The sequence below is a fragment of the Sorghum bicolor genome, chromosome 1 (genome assembly GCF_000003195.3).
Source record: "Sorghum bicolor cultivar BTx623 chromosome 1, Sorghum_bicolor_NCBIv3, whole genome shotgun sequence".
Taxonomy (NCBI): Eukaryota; Viridiplantae; Streptophyta; class Magnoliopsida; order Poales; family Poaceae; genus Sorghum; species Sorghum bicolor.
Genome location: NC_012870.2, coordinates 79,260,632 through 79,279,941, shown reverse-complemented (window position 1 = coordinate 79,279,941; position 19,310 = coordinate 79,260,632). Strand labels below are relative to the sequence as shown.

General features: G+C 43.2%; 4 protein-coding genes across 5 annotated transcripts; all 4 read right to left on the bottom strand.

Annotated features, from left to right (window-relative positions):
* On the bottom strand, nucleotides 654-1,299 carry LOC110433788. Its single transcript, XM_021456404.1, has one exon. It carries the CDS (start codon nucleotides 1,191-1,193, stop codon nucleotides 897-899), a length of 297 nt encoding a protein of 98 aa, XP_021312079.1. The 5' UTR covers nucleotides 1,194-1,299; the 3' UTR covers nucleotides 654-896.
* LOC8085731 (mucin-5AC) lies at nucleotides 1,988-6,326 on the bottom strand. The gene is made up of 6 exons (XM_002465928.2): nucleotides 6,023-6,326; nucleotides 5,137-5,257; nucleotides 4,654-5,025; nucleotides 3,555-4,008; nucleotides 3,259-3,340; nucleotides 1,988-2,374 (listed from the first exon to the last, which is right to left on the bottom strand). Exons 1-6 carry the CDS (start codon nucleotides 6,062-6,064, stop codon nucleotides 2,171-2,173), a joined length of 1,275 nt encoding a protein of 424 aa, XP_002465973.2. The 5' UTR covers nucleotides 6,065-6,326; the 3' UTR covers nucleotides 1,988-2,170.
* LOC8085730 (tobamovirus multiplication protein 3) lies at nucleotides 12,924-15,386 on the bottom strand. 2 transcript variants are annotated; one of them, XM_021451222.1, is made up of 8 exons: nucleotides 15,368-15,386; nucleotides 15,104-15,213; nucleotides 14,540-14,891; nucleotides 14,215-14,260; nucleotides 13,808-13,871; nucleotides 13,666-13,719; nucleotides 13,519-13,596; nucleotides 12,924-13,352 (listed from the first exon to the last, which is right to left on the bottom strand). In XM_021451222.1, exons 3-8 carry the CDS (start codon nucleotides 14,793-14,795, stop codon nucleotides 13,260-13,262), a joined length of 591 nt encoding a protein of 196 aa, XP_021306897.1. In that variant the 5' UTR covers nucleotides 14,796-14,891; nucleotides 15,104-15,213; nucleotides 15,368-15,386; the 3' UTR covers nucleotides 12,924-13,259. The 2 variants fall into 2 exon arrangements, with proteins under 2 accessions (XP_021306897.1, XP_021306898.1); XM_021451223.1 differs by lacking the exon at nucleotides 15,368-15,386 and having other exon boundaries at nucleotides 14,540-14,626.
* LOC8085729 lies at nucleotides 15,404-18,688 on the bottom strand. The gene is made up of 5 exons (XM_021453665.1): nucleotides 18,624-18,688; nucleotides 17,266-17,319; nucleotides 16,929-16,990; nucleotides 16,291-16,363; nucleotides 15,404-16,053 (listed from the first exon to the last, which is right to left on the bottom strand). The coding sequence occupies exons 1-5, from the start codon at nucleotides 18,686-18,688 to the stop codon at nucleotides 15,495-15,497; spliced, it is 813 nt and encodes a 270-aa protein (XP_021309340.1). The 3' UTR covers nucleotides 15,404-15,494.

Genomic DNA, 19,310 nt, shown 5'->3' with positions numbered 1-19,310 from the left:
GTTGAACTTAAGCTGTCTCCAATAGGAGACCCATTTGGGAACTCAAATCCAAAATGGGTCTCCTAAACAATACCTACCTATGACATAACCCAAATTTGAGTATTCTCTCTCCTCGATATCTATTTATAGAGAAAGTTGTCTTTTAGTATTGTTGGAGAAAACTAACACTATCCAAAGGATGAATGGGTGTTGTATTTTGGATGATGATTGTTGAAAATAGTGTTAGTATGTGTTATAATCCATCCAACTGACAGATTAAAATCAATACGAGTATACATGTGGCTCTCAGGACTAAACTCATCACTTACATTCCTTGTAAGTTGTAACATATATACTCCCTTCGTCTCAAAAAGAGTGTCGTTCTAGAATTTCAGACATTTATTTGATTATTCATCTTATTCAAAATTTTAACATAAATATTATATATTTTGTTAAGACTTATTTTATCATTAGAGATACTTTACCCATGATTAATTTATTTTATAATTTACATAAAATTTTTAAATAAGACAAACGGTCAAACACGATGTCTGAAAGTGGACTCTTTTTGGGATGGGGGAGTAATATAAGTATAGACACATCGCCACACATAAACATTTTGATCTCAAATCTGAGAAACTATCATTGGGCAGTTGCTTTCATAACTGCTGCAATTAGGCGCATCAATGTATTTCCGGATCCGTTGCATGCTTCTTCGATTATCAATTTCCCATATCATCCCTAACAATTAATACAAGATGCTCCGATTAACAAAATGAATCGGCAGCGTAAAAGAGAAGAGGAGACGAGGTGATGCGCGTATAATGGCTGAGTCCTATCAATGGTCGATCCGGCTGCACGTCCGCATGCAAAGCATGTGCATGCGCCGGTATGTAGCTATAGGAGAACGGATGGGATCACCGGTCGGCGGCGGCGGCGGTGTGGCGCGGGCGGAGGATGCGGCAGCGCTCGGAGACCTTCTGCTGGAGGTAGTAGGGGTGGAGCGGGTGGTCCGGCGCTAGGAAGCCCCAGCGGCGGGCGTTGCGCGTGAGGCCGAGCAGGCGCAGCAGCAGCTTCTCCGTGAGATCCCCGCCGTCCCGGTCCCGCGCCACGCACCGCGCCACCCGCTCGATCCGCCGCTTCTCCTCAGCCGACAGCGACGGCGCCGCGCGGTGGTGGTGGTCCATCATCATCGCCGCCGTCGACGTCTCCATGATCTGGCGCCGCGCCGGTCGATCGGGCGGTTGCTGCCGGCCGGTATATCTACGACGACGACGAACGAACGAACGGAACGGCACGGATTATCTGATGAGCGACGAGTCGTCAGGGTTTGGATCGAAGTGGGTGCGCGCTCCGGATCTGCTCGCGATTTATAGCCGCGGGAGGCGAGAGGTGCGGGCGGAGGCGGACAGGTGGTTCCAGTCTGCACCCCATGCATGGATTGAGACGAGACCGCGTGAGAGACGACGACGATACAATAGAACGGGAAACTTTCCTCCCTGATCGTGGTGGTGGTGGGGGGGAGGAGAAACGACAGGACCCGTTGGGGTTTGCTTGCGATCCAATTGTTACTGGGCCGATCTGACGATCCGAGCCCACCTCCAATTATTCTCACGGGCCCTATCTACCTTGAGAACGCGAATCGCGGCCCAGTCGGCCCAACAGCCCATATTGGCCGCGATGCCCCAAGAACTGGCATCATCCCAGCCGCACAAGTTTGATCGGACGCCGTTTAGGAGTGGCATTTTTGGATAAAAGAAATATCCATGGGGTTGGGAGCAGTTTTGGTGGCAGCCGTGAACCACTGTCGTAAGCATTTGGTGGTGGTGCTCTGAAATTCATGCCACAATCCCGGTGCTCCTAAATTCATGCAATCCTGATGCTTGCATTTCGTGAATTCGCGATAGGTGTTCATGCTTGTCCATGACAACTCTCTCCAACGATTTTATTTTTTTTTCCGGTGGCATGTGCAGAGGGCCAGCGGCTATGGCCTACAATTACCTCGTGGTGAAAACTGAAAAGTGAAAACACTGCTGCATTCCTTCCTGAGAAGACGAGATACCGTGAGATCAGGGCACTACACTATGAGTCGTACAGTGAGCAATTTTTCTACCACGCCCAAAGATTACACGGATCATGCTATGTTACAAGGCGGGTGACTAGAGCTGGCGATTCAGAGAAGGAATGAGAATCACAGGCACCAGCACCAGCAGGAGAAGGAGGAAGGCGTATGCCCGGTTTCTCGGATCTGGGCTGCCTGCTCCTCCGTTCTCGCGGCTTCCTGGTTCCTCCTCACCTCCGCGGCCTCCCTCTTCGCCTCCGCTCGGTGGCTTACTGCGGCCAGCTTGCTCGCGAGCCTGTCCTGCTCGCGCGCCCGTTTTCGCTCTATCTTAGCCTGCAATCAGAGGAGAGGGAGCTTCTGTCAGATTCTGCAATCTGAGCTTCAGTTCTCTCCGAATACATATACATCGAATTCATGAGCTTTTCTTTTCTCCGCAAATGTGCTTTGACACATGTTTCATTAAGAGGAAGGATAAAAGTACCAGTTAGTATAGCACATTGGCAGCATCAGTGTTGTCCTGGACTGCGAGAGGCAATCCGAAACCAACACTGAGGAATTTGCAACCAAAAGCCAGGCAAACTAAAAGAGTTACATGTCTATGACCAACAGAAAACATTGGATCGCGGAAGTGTAATGATTCAGACATCCAGACCAGTGCGCACTAGGCAGCAGAAAAAGAATGTTATGGATACTAACTCAAGAATGGTAAACAATATCAAATTACTGAACTTAGATTTGAGGTACTCCCACGGTTTCATTTTTATAGGACGTTTTATGATTTAAAACTGTCAAACTTCCTACAATTTGGCTAACAATTAGTTGAATTGTATGCATGCTTAGTATGTAAAAGTTGTATCAATAGATTTGCATCGCACATTTATTTTATTACAATATTGACTTTGCAGCAACTGATGATACACTGTAAGAGAAATTGGCCCTTTCGAAAAACATTGTAAGAGAAATCGATGGCCAAATGTATGCTTTCAAAGACATTTTAAAGTCCTAATAGGCATTATAAAAAGAAAATGGAGGGAACACTTCATATTCCTAGTTTAATCCTATCGCAGGATAGTCCAGATGTTGCTTGGAGTGATGGTGCTTTCTTTTGATTCAGTAATTACTTAAAATAGAAAATTGCATACATACAGGCTTCAAATGAAAAGTATGTATCTATGGCACTATATCATGAGATGAGTAGCAGAGAATGGAGGTTTTACCTCTATCCTTTTCATTTCAGCTTCAATTTTCGCTTTCTGGAGATTTTCCCAAGCTTGGATCTTTGCTTCCTCCATCTGAAACCTGCATAATGTTGAAGATCAGAGAAACAATAAATCTGCAACCTCCAGTTTCGCCTAGCTTCCATATGTTCTGCAGTTCTATACCATTGATGATCCTAAAACTAGTTCCTGTATATTATTACAATGGAAAGCATTAACCTTCTTTATGTGTTTTTAAATGTAATTCTCAAGCTGAACAGATGATGACATTACAACTAAACTAGGGTCAGATATACCTTGCAAGATACTTTGCCTTCTCTGCCTCCTGCCAATCTGCCGCTCGATTCTCCCTGTTGATATCGACAGCCTTATAGGCTGTAGTACTCGTGGAATGTGCGGCAGTTTTCTCTTCCTTGCTTGCCCATGCAGCTATAGTTGTCTTGCCTAACCTTTCGCCAAGATCCATAATTTCCTGTCTTGTACTTATTTGTAGCTCCTCTTCAGACATCTCCATTTTGTTAGAATCTATATTACTCACACTGAGTTCTGTGGTGCGTTGTGGAGTTGGTGTCCGAGAAGAAGTTGGACTAGATGCAATTATAGGAGTCGCGGTCCGGGAAGGCTCCTGGCTGGCAATTGGAGTCATTTCTGTTCCCATGTCTCTCATAGAGACAGACCTAACTGCAGGTGCTGGTTCGTCAACTATTGAAGCATTGTGTGCAGGTTTAAGTAAATCAGGATCGGCAAGACCTGAAAATAGAAACACACTGATGATAATTTATTCTAAAAATATCTGTGAGGTTCTAAGTGCAAGCAGCTAACATATAATAAGATAATGACACAGTATGCCTGAAATATGTCCTGATCTGAATGTGCATTTATCCTGCTAGTTATTTTCCAAAAGAAAATATATAAGTAAAGCATTTAGTTGGTGGGCAGATTTAGCTATATTAGACTGACACATTTATGTATTTATTATAAATTTAAGGTGTGTTAAATGAAATACATGTTACTTTTTAAGGGTCTGAGAAACTGCCATGATGAAAAGAACAGCTAAACATCAAAGGCAGACTTCTCTGCACGGACAACTCATGATGCTACACTTTACCTGTCCCCAATTCACCCCGCTCCAACACTTCAAACTTGCAACCAAATGTTCTAGATAATCCTTAATTCTTAATTCATCAAACTTCATTATAAAATATAACCAAATTATAGTTAGGACTCCAAAGTTCAGACACACAAACAGGCTGAAACTGAAATCCAATGGCATTAATAAAAAATATGACCTCGCAAGTACAATATTTATCACTGCATTATATGTTTGTAGTATTGCGCTACTCTATATGTGCTGAAACAATAAAAAATCGATGGCATGGCAAAGTTCATGCTTACCATCTGAATTCTTAACCAATGGTCCAGTGTTGGTAGGCACATCCGTGACCACCTTAGCAACGGCTGGTGGACGGCCTCCATGTTCAGGGAATGCCAATGCAGACTTCTTTGGCACAGTTCCGGCGGTAGGCCCCGCACGGCCAGTACGGTTTGACGTCGGGCTGGAAATCCACTTCTCGGCGTCGTCCCACTTGGACGGGGTTGGCCGAGAGAAGGGCGGCAGTAACGCGGCGACCGCGGTCGACCTCTTGACCGTCGGCGGCCCCGATGAGCTGCTCTCCGAGTCGAAGCTGTCGTCGTCCGGGGCTCGGTTTCTTGACCTGTGGCCGCTGTTGCTCGACATCTCGGTGGAGGTGGAGCATTCCAAGCTCCCTGTCGACGCATTCAGAGTATTCAGTACGTATCAGAAAACTCGTGCTCAGCAAATGGTAAAAGGTGGAATCATATATGAACAGCTTGATGGTTGGTCAGGAGTGGACTTACTCCGGTCGTCAAGCTCGCCGGAGTCGTTGGCCTCCGGCGACGTGTCCTCGCCGTTGTTGCGCTGGTGCTTCTCTAGCCCGCGAAGCATTGCTCGTAGCTTAGCTGGAGAGAATCCGCCGGACTGTGGCAGAGCAGGGTGAAAGAAGAAACGGTTCAGCGACGCCGCGAGAGAAAGGGTGAAATGTAGCGGAGGAAGAATCGAAATGGTGCACAGAAGGCGAATTGAACCGACAAACTACTGAATTGGAACTGAAGAAAGCTGAAACAACGACGGAAGGGACAAGAAGATCCCAGCTTTATAGTGAAATGTGCACTGAAATACCCGACCCATCCCAATCCCATCCTTAAACCCGCCAGCGATTGAAAGCTACGGCACAGAAAGCGCCACAAAATTTACAAGAACAGTGCCGAGTAACATCAGATGCATGAGAAAGCTGCAGCTTTTCGGCGAAATGCGCGTCGAATTAGCCGCACAAGTACCAAAGCTTCAGGCGAATTCGATAGAATAGAAGGATGGGGAAGAAAGAAAAAAAAAACCCTGCAAGGAATCAACCTGTGAACCTGTCCAACCAAAATGAACCGCTCATCGAGTTCAGCGACGACAGGCGCGCCTCTCTTCCGAGGCCGAGAACCTCATCATTAAAAAGTCACCTCGCGAACAGCACACACACACACACTACGGAAAGCCTCAAACCTTTCGTCCAAGAACACGACGAACCCAAGACGAGCAAGACGTCGCGAAAGTAAAAACAAATCGAACCCCCAAGACGAGCAAGCACATCAGGAGGAGGAGGAGGAGGGGAGCACCCAAGCAAAAGCAAGACAAGATCCAGAAACGGAGCACCCGGAGAGCGAATCGAGGCGGGGATCGCGGCGAGGCGGGCACCTGACGACGCGGGAGCGGCTCATGGATGCGCTCGTACTCCATCAATGGCGAGGCCCCGGTGGAGCGGGAGGCTGGACGACGAAGCGGAGGAGGACTGGAAGATACCGGCCGCCGAGGCGACAGAAGTGGAGGGTGGGGATTGGGGGGCCGGCGGGCCGTGGACTTGCGATCTTTGCATTTACCGGGTAGTCTTGTAGTAGTGGTAGTGCGATTAGTAGTGGCGGTGGGATTTATTAATTAATAATTAAAATAATGCGATTAGCGGCAGGAGCTTGTGCGCTAGCGATTGCAGCCTTGCAGGTGCTGGGGGAGAGGTTTGGTTGGATACTTGGATTGGATTGGGGATTGGGATCCTTCCGCCACTGTTTCGTGAGACAAAAGAATTATTCCTCTGTTGCTGCGTCTTTGGATGGGCGCAAACGTTCACTTCCTCTTCTCTCGTGCACATAATCAGGGGGGGCCGGGAAAAAGAATTTGCATATCTTGCACTTTTGACCGTTATGGATGAACCTGCTCCGGTTTTTCAGTATTTTAGCTTCAGATTTTTCTTTGTTTTGTGAAGAAGACAATCATAATCCTTCCACCAGATCAGAAAGAGTAAAAAAAAAAGAGAGGCGCATTTCGTAATTTTTGGCAGTGCTACCAGCAATTTTGGCAGGTTTATCCTTGGTGTAATTGCATCTGCTCCATCGTCTCGACGTAGGTAGGGAAGAGAAGAGAATTACGTGCGCAGCAACCATTTCCATCCATCTCGAGCCGTTCACCTTTGCCACTGCAGCAAGCAAGAGAATTACGTGCGCCGCGGTCTGCACGCAGCTGCAGAAGCAGACGATCTGAAATCTATAAACACAGCACACCTCGGCTTGGTTGCTAGCCACAATTTGCTAAACTTTAACTTAAGCAAGTTTAACCAAATTGGCAAATATTTAGTTTACAACAAAGCTTAGACATGATTCTTTTGGGCTCCACATGTCATAGAATTAAAAAGTGTGTCAAGATTCCTTTAGACATGGTAAAGTGTGGCAACTAATTTACTAGCCATACTTTTGTAGTTTGCTACACTTATGTAAAGTTAGTGTGGTAGCACAGCGCCAAGTTTGCTAGCGTGCATCCGGTCGCCTCTTCCTGCTGCTGCAGAGTGCAGACTGCCGAGTGCAAATTTCAAAATCTCTCCTTGCTTTTTTTCCGAAGGTCTTGTTTAGTTCCAAAATATTTTGTAAAATCGACACCGTAGCTATTTCGTTTGTATTTGATAAATATTATTTAATTATGGACTAACTAGGCTTAAAAGATTCGTCTCGTCAATTTCGACCAAACTGTGCAATTAATTTTTATTTTTATCTATATTTAATATTTCATGCATGTGTCTAAAGATTCGATGTGACAGGAAATCTGAAAAATTTTGTAAAATTTTTTAGGAACTAAACAAGACCTTAGTTCTGAAAAAATTTTAGATTTCGATACCATAGCATTTTCGTTTTATAATCATAAACTAACTAGGTTCAAAAAATTTATCTCGTGATTTACATGTATATGCTGCAAGATTTGACGTGACAGGAAATTTTGAAAAGTTTTTGGTTTTTAGACGAGTCCAAAATTTTACTGAACCGATCCTGACGCTATAAAAAATAAGATACCGTGGTTTACTGTAAGAACAAAAAAAAACAGCAGGATCTGGAAACTTTTACAGTGTGGCAGGAGGCGCACGTGTGGAGCGTACGGTTGGAGTCCGAGCGACGGGCAAATGAATTCCTCTTCCTCGTCCGTCCGTTTAGGCCTACATTAGTTCCTCAATGGCTAAAGAATTTCCAAGATTTTTCGTAAAATAAAGTATTATATATAAATAAAAATAATTAATTATATTGTTTGTTTATAATTTACGAGATAAATTTTTTACATTTAATTAATTTATAATTAAATAATAATTATCAAAATACAATATCCAAAGAAAATTTGCGAAAGAGGGTCGGAAAATTTGGAGTGGTGGGCAAACCGCAAAGGACTCCACACACATGACACCGTGATGAGACGTGACAGGAGGACCAAAAGTTGCAGCCACACGACACAAGACAGTGTTCAGAAGGGGCCACACGCATGACTAGTACTCTCGTTCCAAGAATCTCGGAGAGTCAAACTTTTCTAAATTTAACCAAATTTATATAATAAAATTATTATTATTATAATATCAACTAAGTATCATTAGATTCTTTCTTAATTATATTTTCATAATATACTCATTTTACGTTATAAATCTTAGCATTTTTCTATATAAGTTTGGTCAAATATGAAAATGCTTTGATTCTCCAAAATTCTTAAAATGACTTACAATTTGAGATAGAGGGAGTAGTACGGAATACTATGCTTGCATGGCATTTGACGGCCGTTTTGGGTTCGAGCTCTGGTCAGTATCATCACTGTATCATGCACCCTCGATGTGTTTGGTGTAGGTTGTTAAAGTTTAATATATATTATACTATTTTTATTTTATTTGACCATTAATGTCCAATCATAGACTAATTAAGTTCAAAATATTTGTTTTGCAAATTACTCTCTAGCTGGTTTTTTTGTTTTGTAAATAATGTATATTTAGTACTCTATGTATATGTTTAAATATTTGATATGACGACGGTAAACTTTAACATTTAAAACCAAACGGAGCCTAAGCAAGCAAAGATTCAGTCATTTATATATATTATTATGCTGCCCTGCCGCCAGCTCGTGAGTGTGGCGAGAGCAAAGATCACAGGATCCATCGTTCCTCCATGCATCAGCCTGGAATTCCCTTGATTCATTCTCATTGACAGAATAGAACACGCTCCTTCATGTGAAATTCAGGTGTCCCAGCCTGTCTTTTCCCAGATGGGAAGAACAATGCATGTCGGCTCTTGAGTGCGTGTACCATTATGTACCAAGGCCTTGTTTAGTTCCGAAAAGTGAAAAAATTTCGGTACTGTAGCATTTCGTTTGTTTGTGACAAATATTATCCAATTATGGACCAACTAGGATCAAAAGATTCGTCTCGTGATTTACAGCTAAACTGTGTAATTAGTTTTTATTTTCGTCTATATTTAATGTTTCATGTATGTGTCACAAGATTCGATGTGACGGGGAATCTTGAAAACTTTTTGGTTTTCAGGGGAACTAAACAAGGCCCAACAATATGTGATGTAGTATTGCTTTTTTCTGTGGTGTGCCACTACATATACATATAGTACAAAAGCGAATGAAAAGGAAGCAAGAATCCAGGGAACACAGAGCAGCGTCCTGGTTGGCTGTGTTCTTCGCTGATGCTCAAAAGGCATGCCGTTTCCAGGTGACCAGCACCTCCCTTTCAAGGGAATTCCTTTGGAGTTGGGTTGACAACGAGGATGCATTCATTTCAACTTTCAAGTGCAAACATAAGCTTTAGACAGGCATATAATAAGCTGCTCATCAGACAAAGATGTCCCCAAGCTAGCAAGCATGATTAGTGGGTTAGGTTCGTGTAACTATGCAATCACGCAACGTACGGTATGCAATATGCATACGATCGACGACTTTGACCAGCTAGCTGACAGTGTAATGCTCGTGAATGCTAATGATCTAGCGGTAAGGTGTGTGTAGATTATTAATTATATACTACCTCAACATCTGATTCTTGGCTGCTCAGCTCGATTATACTAGAAGCTACTTGCTAGGTATACGTGTAATTTGTGGCAATCCACTTCGTTGGCACATCAACCGAACAGGGGAAAGGAATAACCACCAACCAATTAGCGGTTGATGACAGGAGAAGAAATTATTAGCTAGGACGCTAGGTGCAATCAGCTGCAAGGCTCATGCACCCTACCTTCCTGCGCGTCGTATCGTGGGAGTATACTCTTAATATGGCCCTGTTTGGTTACCGTGCTAAATTTTAGCTAATTAAAATTATTTTAGCTACTCTTGGATGACTAATGGATTAAACTATTTTAGCTTTTTTTTAATCAGTGTGTTTGAAACTTTAGCTACTAAAATGACTAAAGTTTAGATAGCTAAAATTTAGCAAGAAGAACCAAACAGACTCTATATGAGCCAGCTGAGCCGGAGGTAGCTGTGCTGCTGGTTAAAAAGAAAAAGAAAACTCACAATCGTCTGAAATTGACAGAAGTACTGGCACTCACTTCATCCTAAAATATAAAAATTAGTTTGATTCGTGTGGTCTTCAAGATCACATTTTGACCACTAATGTTTCCTATAACATATATTTAATTTATGTGAATAAAAGTTTTATCATCGGAAATTGTTCTATAAATAAATCCAACTTAACCACCTTTACAGTATAAAATCTCATATATATAATTATACTATTTGTTGATAAAGATAACAAAATTTTAATTTTGAAATAATTGTATGTCTTTTATTTCATGACAAAATAAGCAGCACTAGCAAACTCTTTTTAAAGTTGGACTAGGTTTGTATAAAATAGTAGAAACATTTATATCTTTAAAAATGTTTATTATGAAAATAGATCTAACAATCTATCTAGTGATACTCAATTTATGTCATAGATGCTCTTTTTTATATAAAATGTGGTCAAACTTTAAAAAAATTGACTGACACGGATTCTAGGAATTAAACTTCTAGGGACAGAGGGAGTACTAATTATATATTATAAATATTGATATTTTCTATTATATATTTGATCGAAGTTAAAAGTATTTGACTCATCAGGAGAATAACATTTATTTTGGAATGGAGGGAGTAATAAAAGTGTAAAACAGGAGGTTCCATTTTCTAGGCTAGGGGTCAGTATGCATGGCACATGCTCCTTCAATCAAGGAAGATAAAGAACATGGATAAGGATAATGCATGAGGCCATACACCGCCGGCTAAGAGAGAGATCCATGCCGCACGAATTCAAGTCAAAATATATAAACGGATCAACACGTAAATTCATGAGAAGAAGGTGTCCAGCCGCTAATCCGCTATGTATCTCCATCCAAATCCGGCCGCCCGGGAGCGCAAAAGCATTTGTTGATGGTGATCTTTCAACTGCTCCAACATTGTTACGCTGCTTTAAATAAATTTGTACATATATAGGATGCCTTGCCAGGTTCTCTGTGGACGTTTACTGGTGTACTGGATTTTAGCAGAACCCTACTGTATGTCGTACGCGTACGGCATATCCAACAATTATCCCTCCGTTCCTTTGTCTCTCTGGGTATGGCCAAATTTGTGTGGTTTCCTTAGTTTTGGTGGGTGTGGATGGAAGATGCTATGGCCTTGTTTAGTTTCAATTTATTTATAAAATGGGCATCGTAGTACTTTCGTATGTATTTGATAAATATTATCTAATTATAGACTAATTAGGCTCTAAAGATTCGTCTCACAAATTACAAGTGAACTATATAATTAGTTTTTATTTTTAACTATATTTAGTGCTTCATGCATGCGTCCAAAGATTCGATGTGACGGAAAATTTAAAAAAATTTTTGAACTAAACAAGGCCTATGACGTGAAAGATCAACACCTAATTCAATGCTTGACTCCGCTAATGCATCGGATGAAAAAGTCCAACACAAAATAGAAAAAAAAACAGGGAAAGACAAGAAATAGACCCACCTAGCTGATCCGCCAATACTCGTGGGTCGGTCTTATTTAATAAACAAAAAAATTTGACTCGATATTTTTTTTCTTTTATGATGTGTAATTAATTTTTGTTTTTATCTATATTTAATATTTTATGTATGTGTCGTATGATTCGATGTGACGAAGAATCTTGAAAAATTTTTAGTTTTTTTGATGTAACTAAAGTACTAAACAAGGCCTCTCAGTCGTTTGATGAGGCGGTGATCTCCCGGCCCGGCCCGGCTCGCCAGTCGCCGGTCCTCCGCTCCACTCCGGCTTGGGGGTGGCCGACTGGCCGCCCGCCGCTGCACTGCAGGACGCGAAAAAGCGCAGCCTCAATTTGTCGGTCCGCGGGCGTCCGCGCACGGACGTGCAGACGACACCAGCTCGTGTTCCCGCTCCCGCCCGGCCGGGCCCGGTCGTCGTGGCAATCATTTCGGGGCCCCTCGACCCCAATTCCTGCCGCCGCCCAACCCAGCACTGCCTGACCTGACACGCTTCAAATGGTAGCCCGATCGAATTCTTTCGTTCAGATCAGGCTCGTGGGTGGTCATGTCTGACACTCTCACCAGGAGCTGTGGCTGTGCCATAGAAATTGCATGCGTGGTTTGCTCGCCGGACGTAGGTGCCCGGCTTGGGAATGGCTGTTGGCCATTATTCCTGTTGGGTCGGACTCGGACGGACAAGAATAATGCAATGCCAACTGCCAGAGTAGCACAAGTCTCTGAGCTGAGCAGGTCTAGTCGGGAATGGAGGTTGGCTGTGTCACTCCGTTCCCCTCGTCTTGTGATCTGGTACATGCTGTCAAGCTGACTGATCAGCAGACAGGTGTGCGCTTTTATGTGTACTGTAATAAGCAAACGTCTTTCAGTTGATGAGTTCTTCTCTCCCGCACCCCCGAGTGTCTCGCAAGTTTCCAGCTCACGACCAGCTGCAGGTTCATGCATGGTTTGTGCTTCAAACCATTCACAGCTGAAGTTCAGGAGATGGTTTTCTAAAGGTCTTAAACTAGTCCTACACCACAAACTTTGCGTTATGTTGTCTATTGGAAAAATAAAGAAAAGAAAAAGTGGATCAACATCTTTTTTTTTTTCTCGAATACGCAGGAGAGCTGCATATCATTGTATTAGTAAAAGAAAAATGAGTCCTACATAGACCCAAACACACTCACACACACCACCACAACGTCCCATTTTTCTAAGGCTACCTCACAGAAACTTAGAGCAGAACGACCAAGTGGGCTAAGAAACTAAAGGCCCCTAGCATTCAGGTTCATGAGTTTGTTGCTATAATACCCGTACAGCACCGACTCTTCTGAAATAGCCAATCTTATGATCCTATCACACACTTTCTCAATCACAAACAATTCTCAGTGTTGTCTTCTGTTCTGAAGTTTACAACCGGAAACCTCAATTCAAGAAATAGGTTGTATTGGTGACAGTTGTTGGGAATTGGGATTACAACAAACCGTGAGGTTACATTTTTAACAAGCTATATTTGCCAGACCTACTTCGTATGAAAGCTATTAACCTACAAAGAAAGGTATATGGTGTCTCATCCTTCATCTAAAAAACTCACATTTGCCTTGTTGTAGTTGGCAATTGGATGGAACTGTTAGCAATGGACCATGCACATTTCGGAATCCTGACTAATGTATTGGATGGTACTGTGCAATCCCACGTTTTGGCGGCAGTTTCCGTAAGATGAACAACACCAAAGACAAGGGTACAATCTCAACCAGCTGCACAAGACACAGCGGACACCAGCAGAAAAGAATATCAGCAAGTGCAACGACAGATCATACATAAGAGATCTAATTGATATCACAAAGTAAGTTCAAAGATGCACCTGAGAAACTATTAACTCTAAACCTGCACAAACAATTTATTTGAATGAAAAAAACATACCAAGTAGTAAAAGAAGTTCAGGATTGGATGGTTCAGAACATCAAGATCAGCATCTTTATTAAATGCACTTAAGCACATCTGCAATATAGACATGCTAACTATTACTGGAATTATTTCAGAACCAAATTGGTACTACATAGGATTTACCATTATGCATCTGGTCAAGAAGCAACCAAAGCAAATGGCGGTCACATAGCCAACCTGCGTAGAAGGGAGAAATGTATTTAATGTTAAACAAACAAGTCATCAAGACATATTCTATAGCGGAAGGCAACGGATAGCAAAATACCTCATTCAACTTTTTCCGACGACCTTTTGACTCAACAGGGAAACGCTGCAACATCAGGAATAACCTATACAAGGATACCCACATTATTATAACTAACTCTTACTGTTATCAAAACTCAAAAGGATCAGCACAATATTTCAAGATAACAGAAAAATACGGGATGTTAGCATGGCCTCAATTTATGCACATATTTAGTGTATGGGGATTTTTTACTTTTCGAACAACCTAAAGTTGCAGAAATCAAGGGGCAAAGTATACTGAAAATCTCTTGCTCTTAACACTAGTGTGCATGCTGAGTTATTGTTTTCTGTAGTAGCAGTGCAACCATAATACTGTAGTTTCAACCGATGGCAAATAGAGTAGTTCTCATTTGTTAAAGAACCATGATATATCAAGGAATAAGTTACCTCCCTCCATAGAGAAGGAAACCAAAGGCAGCAAATAAGGATGTAGCTAAAAAGTAGCTCCACGTTAGTAGAAGAAATAAACAAGTACAAAAAATAAAATCATAGACTGCAACATAACTTGTTTTAAATAACTAGGAAAAGTGCCCGTGCGTTGCAACGGGAGAAAGAAATTAGCAATTTTTATAACCACGATATATGTATACCAAAAGTTAATATTAATATTAATGTCATCAAAAGCTAAACTTATTTGCTTGTGGATGGAAAAAGATCTTCAGGAACGGCACCATGTCTGGCACCGTGCAAAACCACGCACGCACAGACACACCTGTCAACGGGCTCGCGACGCACCCGCATCGCATCCTCACGTCCTCTGCACCCATCTGGCTCCTCTCCCCCAATCCACCTTCCCGATCTAGTCCCGACAAAAAATTTGGCTGAAATTTTGCCTCTTTAGTAATTTGAGGCTGAAATTTTATCTTTTTATTATTATGTTCATCATCCAATGGAAGTTTTTCTTCTCTCACTTGCTTATCTATCAATTCAGAATATGAAGACAATGTCTCTCTGGTTGGCGATGCCATTATCTTTTCATCTTTCTTCACTCATCTTTGCTTTCTTTAAGGGTCGAACATCAGAATTCTCATCATTGCTTGACCCAACATTATGATCCATTTTTTCTATTAAAAAACAGCCAAAAAATTTTAATCAACAAACATAACTCAATTGCACTACCTTAGCTTCATTGAGAATCAGCAGCTATAAGAAATCAGCAATACTCTCTCAACATCATCAAACAGGCAAGAAGAGTTTCTGAAAATAGATCCCCTCTATTTTTCAATCACATGGATCGCAGCAATCCATGGTTATGTGGGAGTACACAATTAAATACCTGGCCGATGAGTGTGCACTTGATCTCAGCGGCACGATGAGGAAGATCACAACGATTTTGGTGCCAAGTTGGTGGCTTCTTGCCGTTCGTCCTCCAAAGCAGCACGCAATCTGTGAGATCAAGTAAGACAAGAACCTTTAATATATATATATAGGTAAGATACAGAGAGGAAAAGGAAGAATTTTGAGTAGAAAAATACCACGATATTTTCTAATCTGAGGTATTTTTGTTTTCGATTTCAATTTTGATTCGATTCAAACTTACCATAGAAAACGAGGAATTTTGGCGGAGCTGCATCGGACATGTAGGGGAAGTCTGTGTCGAACTTGGATTTGAGGTAATTATGCGCCGCTCCTGCCCAGCTCCGAGTCTGTCTCGACGTCTGAGCACCTCATCGGACTTGGCGTCTGCTTAGGTGCGCACGGCGGCGAGCGGGCTGCGAGCACGCGTGGGCGAGCAGACGGAAACGAGCGGCTGGCAAGCGCGTGTGGTGGCAAGCAAACGGCGAGCGCGCGTGGGCGCAGCCGCGGCGTCGACGTCCCTGCACCTCGCCGGCCTTTTGGCAACGGCGAGCGCGTAGATGCGGACGGCCGGCCTTTTCGCGATGGCGAGCACGTAGATGCGGACGGCGGCGAGCGGGCAGCGAGCACGCGTGGGTGAGCGGACGGCGAGCACGCATGGTGTGGGCGACGAACGGCGGCGCTTTCATCCGGCATCGAGTGCTGCTCGCGAGTTGCGGCTGCGGTTTCTTTTTTACGGAGAAAACATATCCACACGATGGTGAAGGCCGTTCCGTGCGGGAACAGGCCGTGCAGGGGGAGCGCGAATGGGCCTGCGAATGTGTTTCTGGTTTGTAGAATGGGCCAGACGAAAAACAGCCCAGACGAAAAAAAGGCTGAAATTTTGCCCTTTTATTATTAGGGATAGACTTACCACAAAAATTATCTTTCCTGTCAAATGGTGGATACAAGAAACTAAGGTTACAACTATAGTTTCTGGAATTTGTTAATCGGGTAGGAGTATCATTTCTATGAAATTTTATGAATGTTTTCATTAACTAATATATCTAACTATGTGCTTCATACGAAAAAACCATATGATTTCATGCTGTAAATTTTCATTGCTCTTACAGTGCAAAACATAGTGCTGCAACCTGAAGGGGAAGCCAAAAGAAACAAGGACATTACCTGCAAAGAGCATCTTTGACAAAATCACCACAGCTGGAACTGGTTTCCACCACATGAGCAGCCACAGTAGTATCTACAATTTTACAGGTCGATGACAAAAGAAATGAGAAGTGACATCGCATAACAATTCCTCGATTTTGAAATACGTATTGAGAAATACTCTAGAAAAAAGTGCCACTTCACAAGCTAAAGTATAACAAGCAATTAACTGAATGTCATACTATTTACCAAGGCATTCATGCAGTACTTCCACCAAGTATCAAATCAGACAATGAGGCAAGAGGAGTTCCTGGTCCTCACACTTATCGTTAGCGTTAGGACAGTGAATTTAAAGTGTTAAACTATAGTGTTTCTTTATTTCGCTATTTGATATTTCTATCACATCTTTCCATATAGTTGTCTTAATTTTACACAACAAACCCATTGAAATTAATACTTGAAAGTGTTCCCAAGTTGGTGGTACAAAATACCACCAAAAGTGTTCCCAAGGAATTGCGCAAAGGTGTAAACTCCCTAATCATTCTAACAGCCTGGGGACCATGGAAACACCACAGTGTTGTGCTGTTGAAGGGGTTAGGTCAAATGTTCATGGCCTCCTCCAAATGGTGGCCAATGAGGAATACAAATACACAAATTACCTGAATCACATAGATCATTCCATTGATTGTATAGAAAGCTGGCCGGAGCCCATAAGTCGACACTACACGTGCCTAGCAAACATCAGCATAAAACAATGAGCACAGGGGAACTCACAGAACCATGCCAAAAAATTTTTGATGAACTGAAACCTAACCTAATATTAAATCTTAGCCCAGAAAAGCACTAGCAGAGCGTAGGTCGTGAAGAATGCTAGGCCAGGCAAATCAATAAGCACATGTTGAAATATCTACAAGAAAGTATTGGTACACACACATTACTACAGTAATTTCCAACCAGCTGACAGAAACAAAATACAAATTGTCTCCTTACACAGACCTCAGGGTGTACAAGTTGCACATTCCGCCGCAGTACAACACACGGTCGACCTCACTGCATACACAGACACAAGTTCACCACAGATCATGACCAGGAGACAAAGGCATAATATGACCACTGAGTAAGCATTGGATAAGCACAACAATGAACTCATCACCATTGACAATGACGTTTAGGAAATGGAACACCTTCTGTGTTGTCCACCCATACTCAGGAACCTGGCACTCGATTCTTATCAGTTGGACCTGACGAAATTCACATCAAATGAACTAATGGGACCGGAAACCACCACCTCAGTTTCTACCAATCACATTTGGAATACAGACTACGCTAGATGGTTGTCGTACAATTCACAAGGCCCAGAAACGAGTCTCACCTCTCAAATCTACGCGCTTGAACCCTCGTCCCCGCTTTAGCTCATGGTTCCAAACTAAATCGGACCCCAGTTGCAAGCTAAGCCAAGCGAGAAAATGGTTATTATAGGACTCCAAACAACAGGTTTCTCTATAATAAAACTCCTAACATTGTTTTCTTCCAAATAGGACTCCAAACGTTGTTTATAAGCTCTAATGACATTTCGGGCCTTTTTAATCAAGTTTGGTAATTTAAAATACATGTATTTTCAGTTAATGATACTGCCCTTCACAGATCTACGTTTCAGTTTAAAAAAAAGATCGACGTGTTCTCTCTCCTGTACATCGGCGTTTCAACTGTGACTCTTCCATCGCCCAGACCTGTTCAACTCCGCCGCCGCCCCATCATGGCACCACCTCTCCCCGGCGATCCGTCATCGCCCGCCGAGCCCCCAACAGTGACGGGCAATCTGCCGGAACATCGGGTTGCAGGCAGCGTGAAGCACCAACAGCGTGAGGTACCTAGCCGACATCCAATATTCTACTGACAGAAAGCCATGACCATGGCTAGCCAGCACGACAGCCACGACCATGGCGGCATGGCAGCAAGGCATCAGTTTATGAAAAAAAAAAAGCTGGACAAGGCAACACACGGGCCAGGAAGCTACGATGCTTTTTTTCTGTAATGGAGACGATCATCACAGTCTAATAACTGAAGGATAAAAGGGTCACTTTAGGAACAAATACATGTATTTAGATAAGAAAAGAGATTAAAAAAACACAAAATGTCATTGCAGCTTATTATTAACGTTTGGAGTCCTATTTTGGAGAAATCAACCTTAGGAATCCTATTTCGGAGAAGCCAAACGATTATAGTCCTATAAGAGTCATTTTCTCAAGCCAAGCAGGACGAGGGTGAAATCGCGCGGGGGGATAGGGCTTACTAGGGCTACGACTGCAACGACGCCGTAGAGCGCGGCGAGGGCGTGGAAGGTGCGGTCCTACCACAGCGTGGAGTTGTTCACGTCGTCCCACCAGGCCTCCATCGCCGCCGGAGACAAACCCACCATGGTCGCGCGACCTTTCACCACTCCCTCGCCTCCTCATCCTCCTCGTCCTCCTCGGAGCCGGACCAAGCGGCGGAATCAAATCAAATGCTAGGTTCTAGAATGCAAAGCAAACAGAGGCGCGCGAGCGATCAGAAGCCCAAGCTGGAAGAAATCAAAATTCGTCGAGGCGGCCGAATTGGGGATTGCCGGATGGGGAACGCTTCTGGTGGGTTTTGGTTCGGCCGTTGCTGAGGCAAAGGTAGGTTAATCAGTAGACTCGGTCTATGGGCTTTCGAGGTTGGTGGCCGTCCATCAGAGGATCATGGATGTGGAAGGCGGGCGGGTTCACGGCGAGTCTGCGGCCTGGGTCCAGCTTGTCATACGTCATTCTCTAGTGGTGTTGCTAACTGGATAGTCCACTGTGGGAAGCCAAGTAGAAACCGGAAATCTCCTGCATACAACTAAAAAGAACAAATATTTCATCGTGCGACTTTTTTTCGCTTCCGTCCGCCCGCGACCTGCGACCCGCGCCTCTACTCGCGACTCTCCCTAAAAATGCCACAATTTGTGGGTGGTCCCAGATAAGTCTCCCCAAAAACGCCACTTCTTACGGACCCACATGAGAGATTATCGATTTTATACC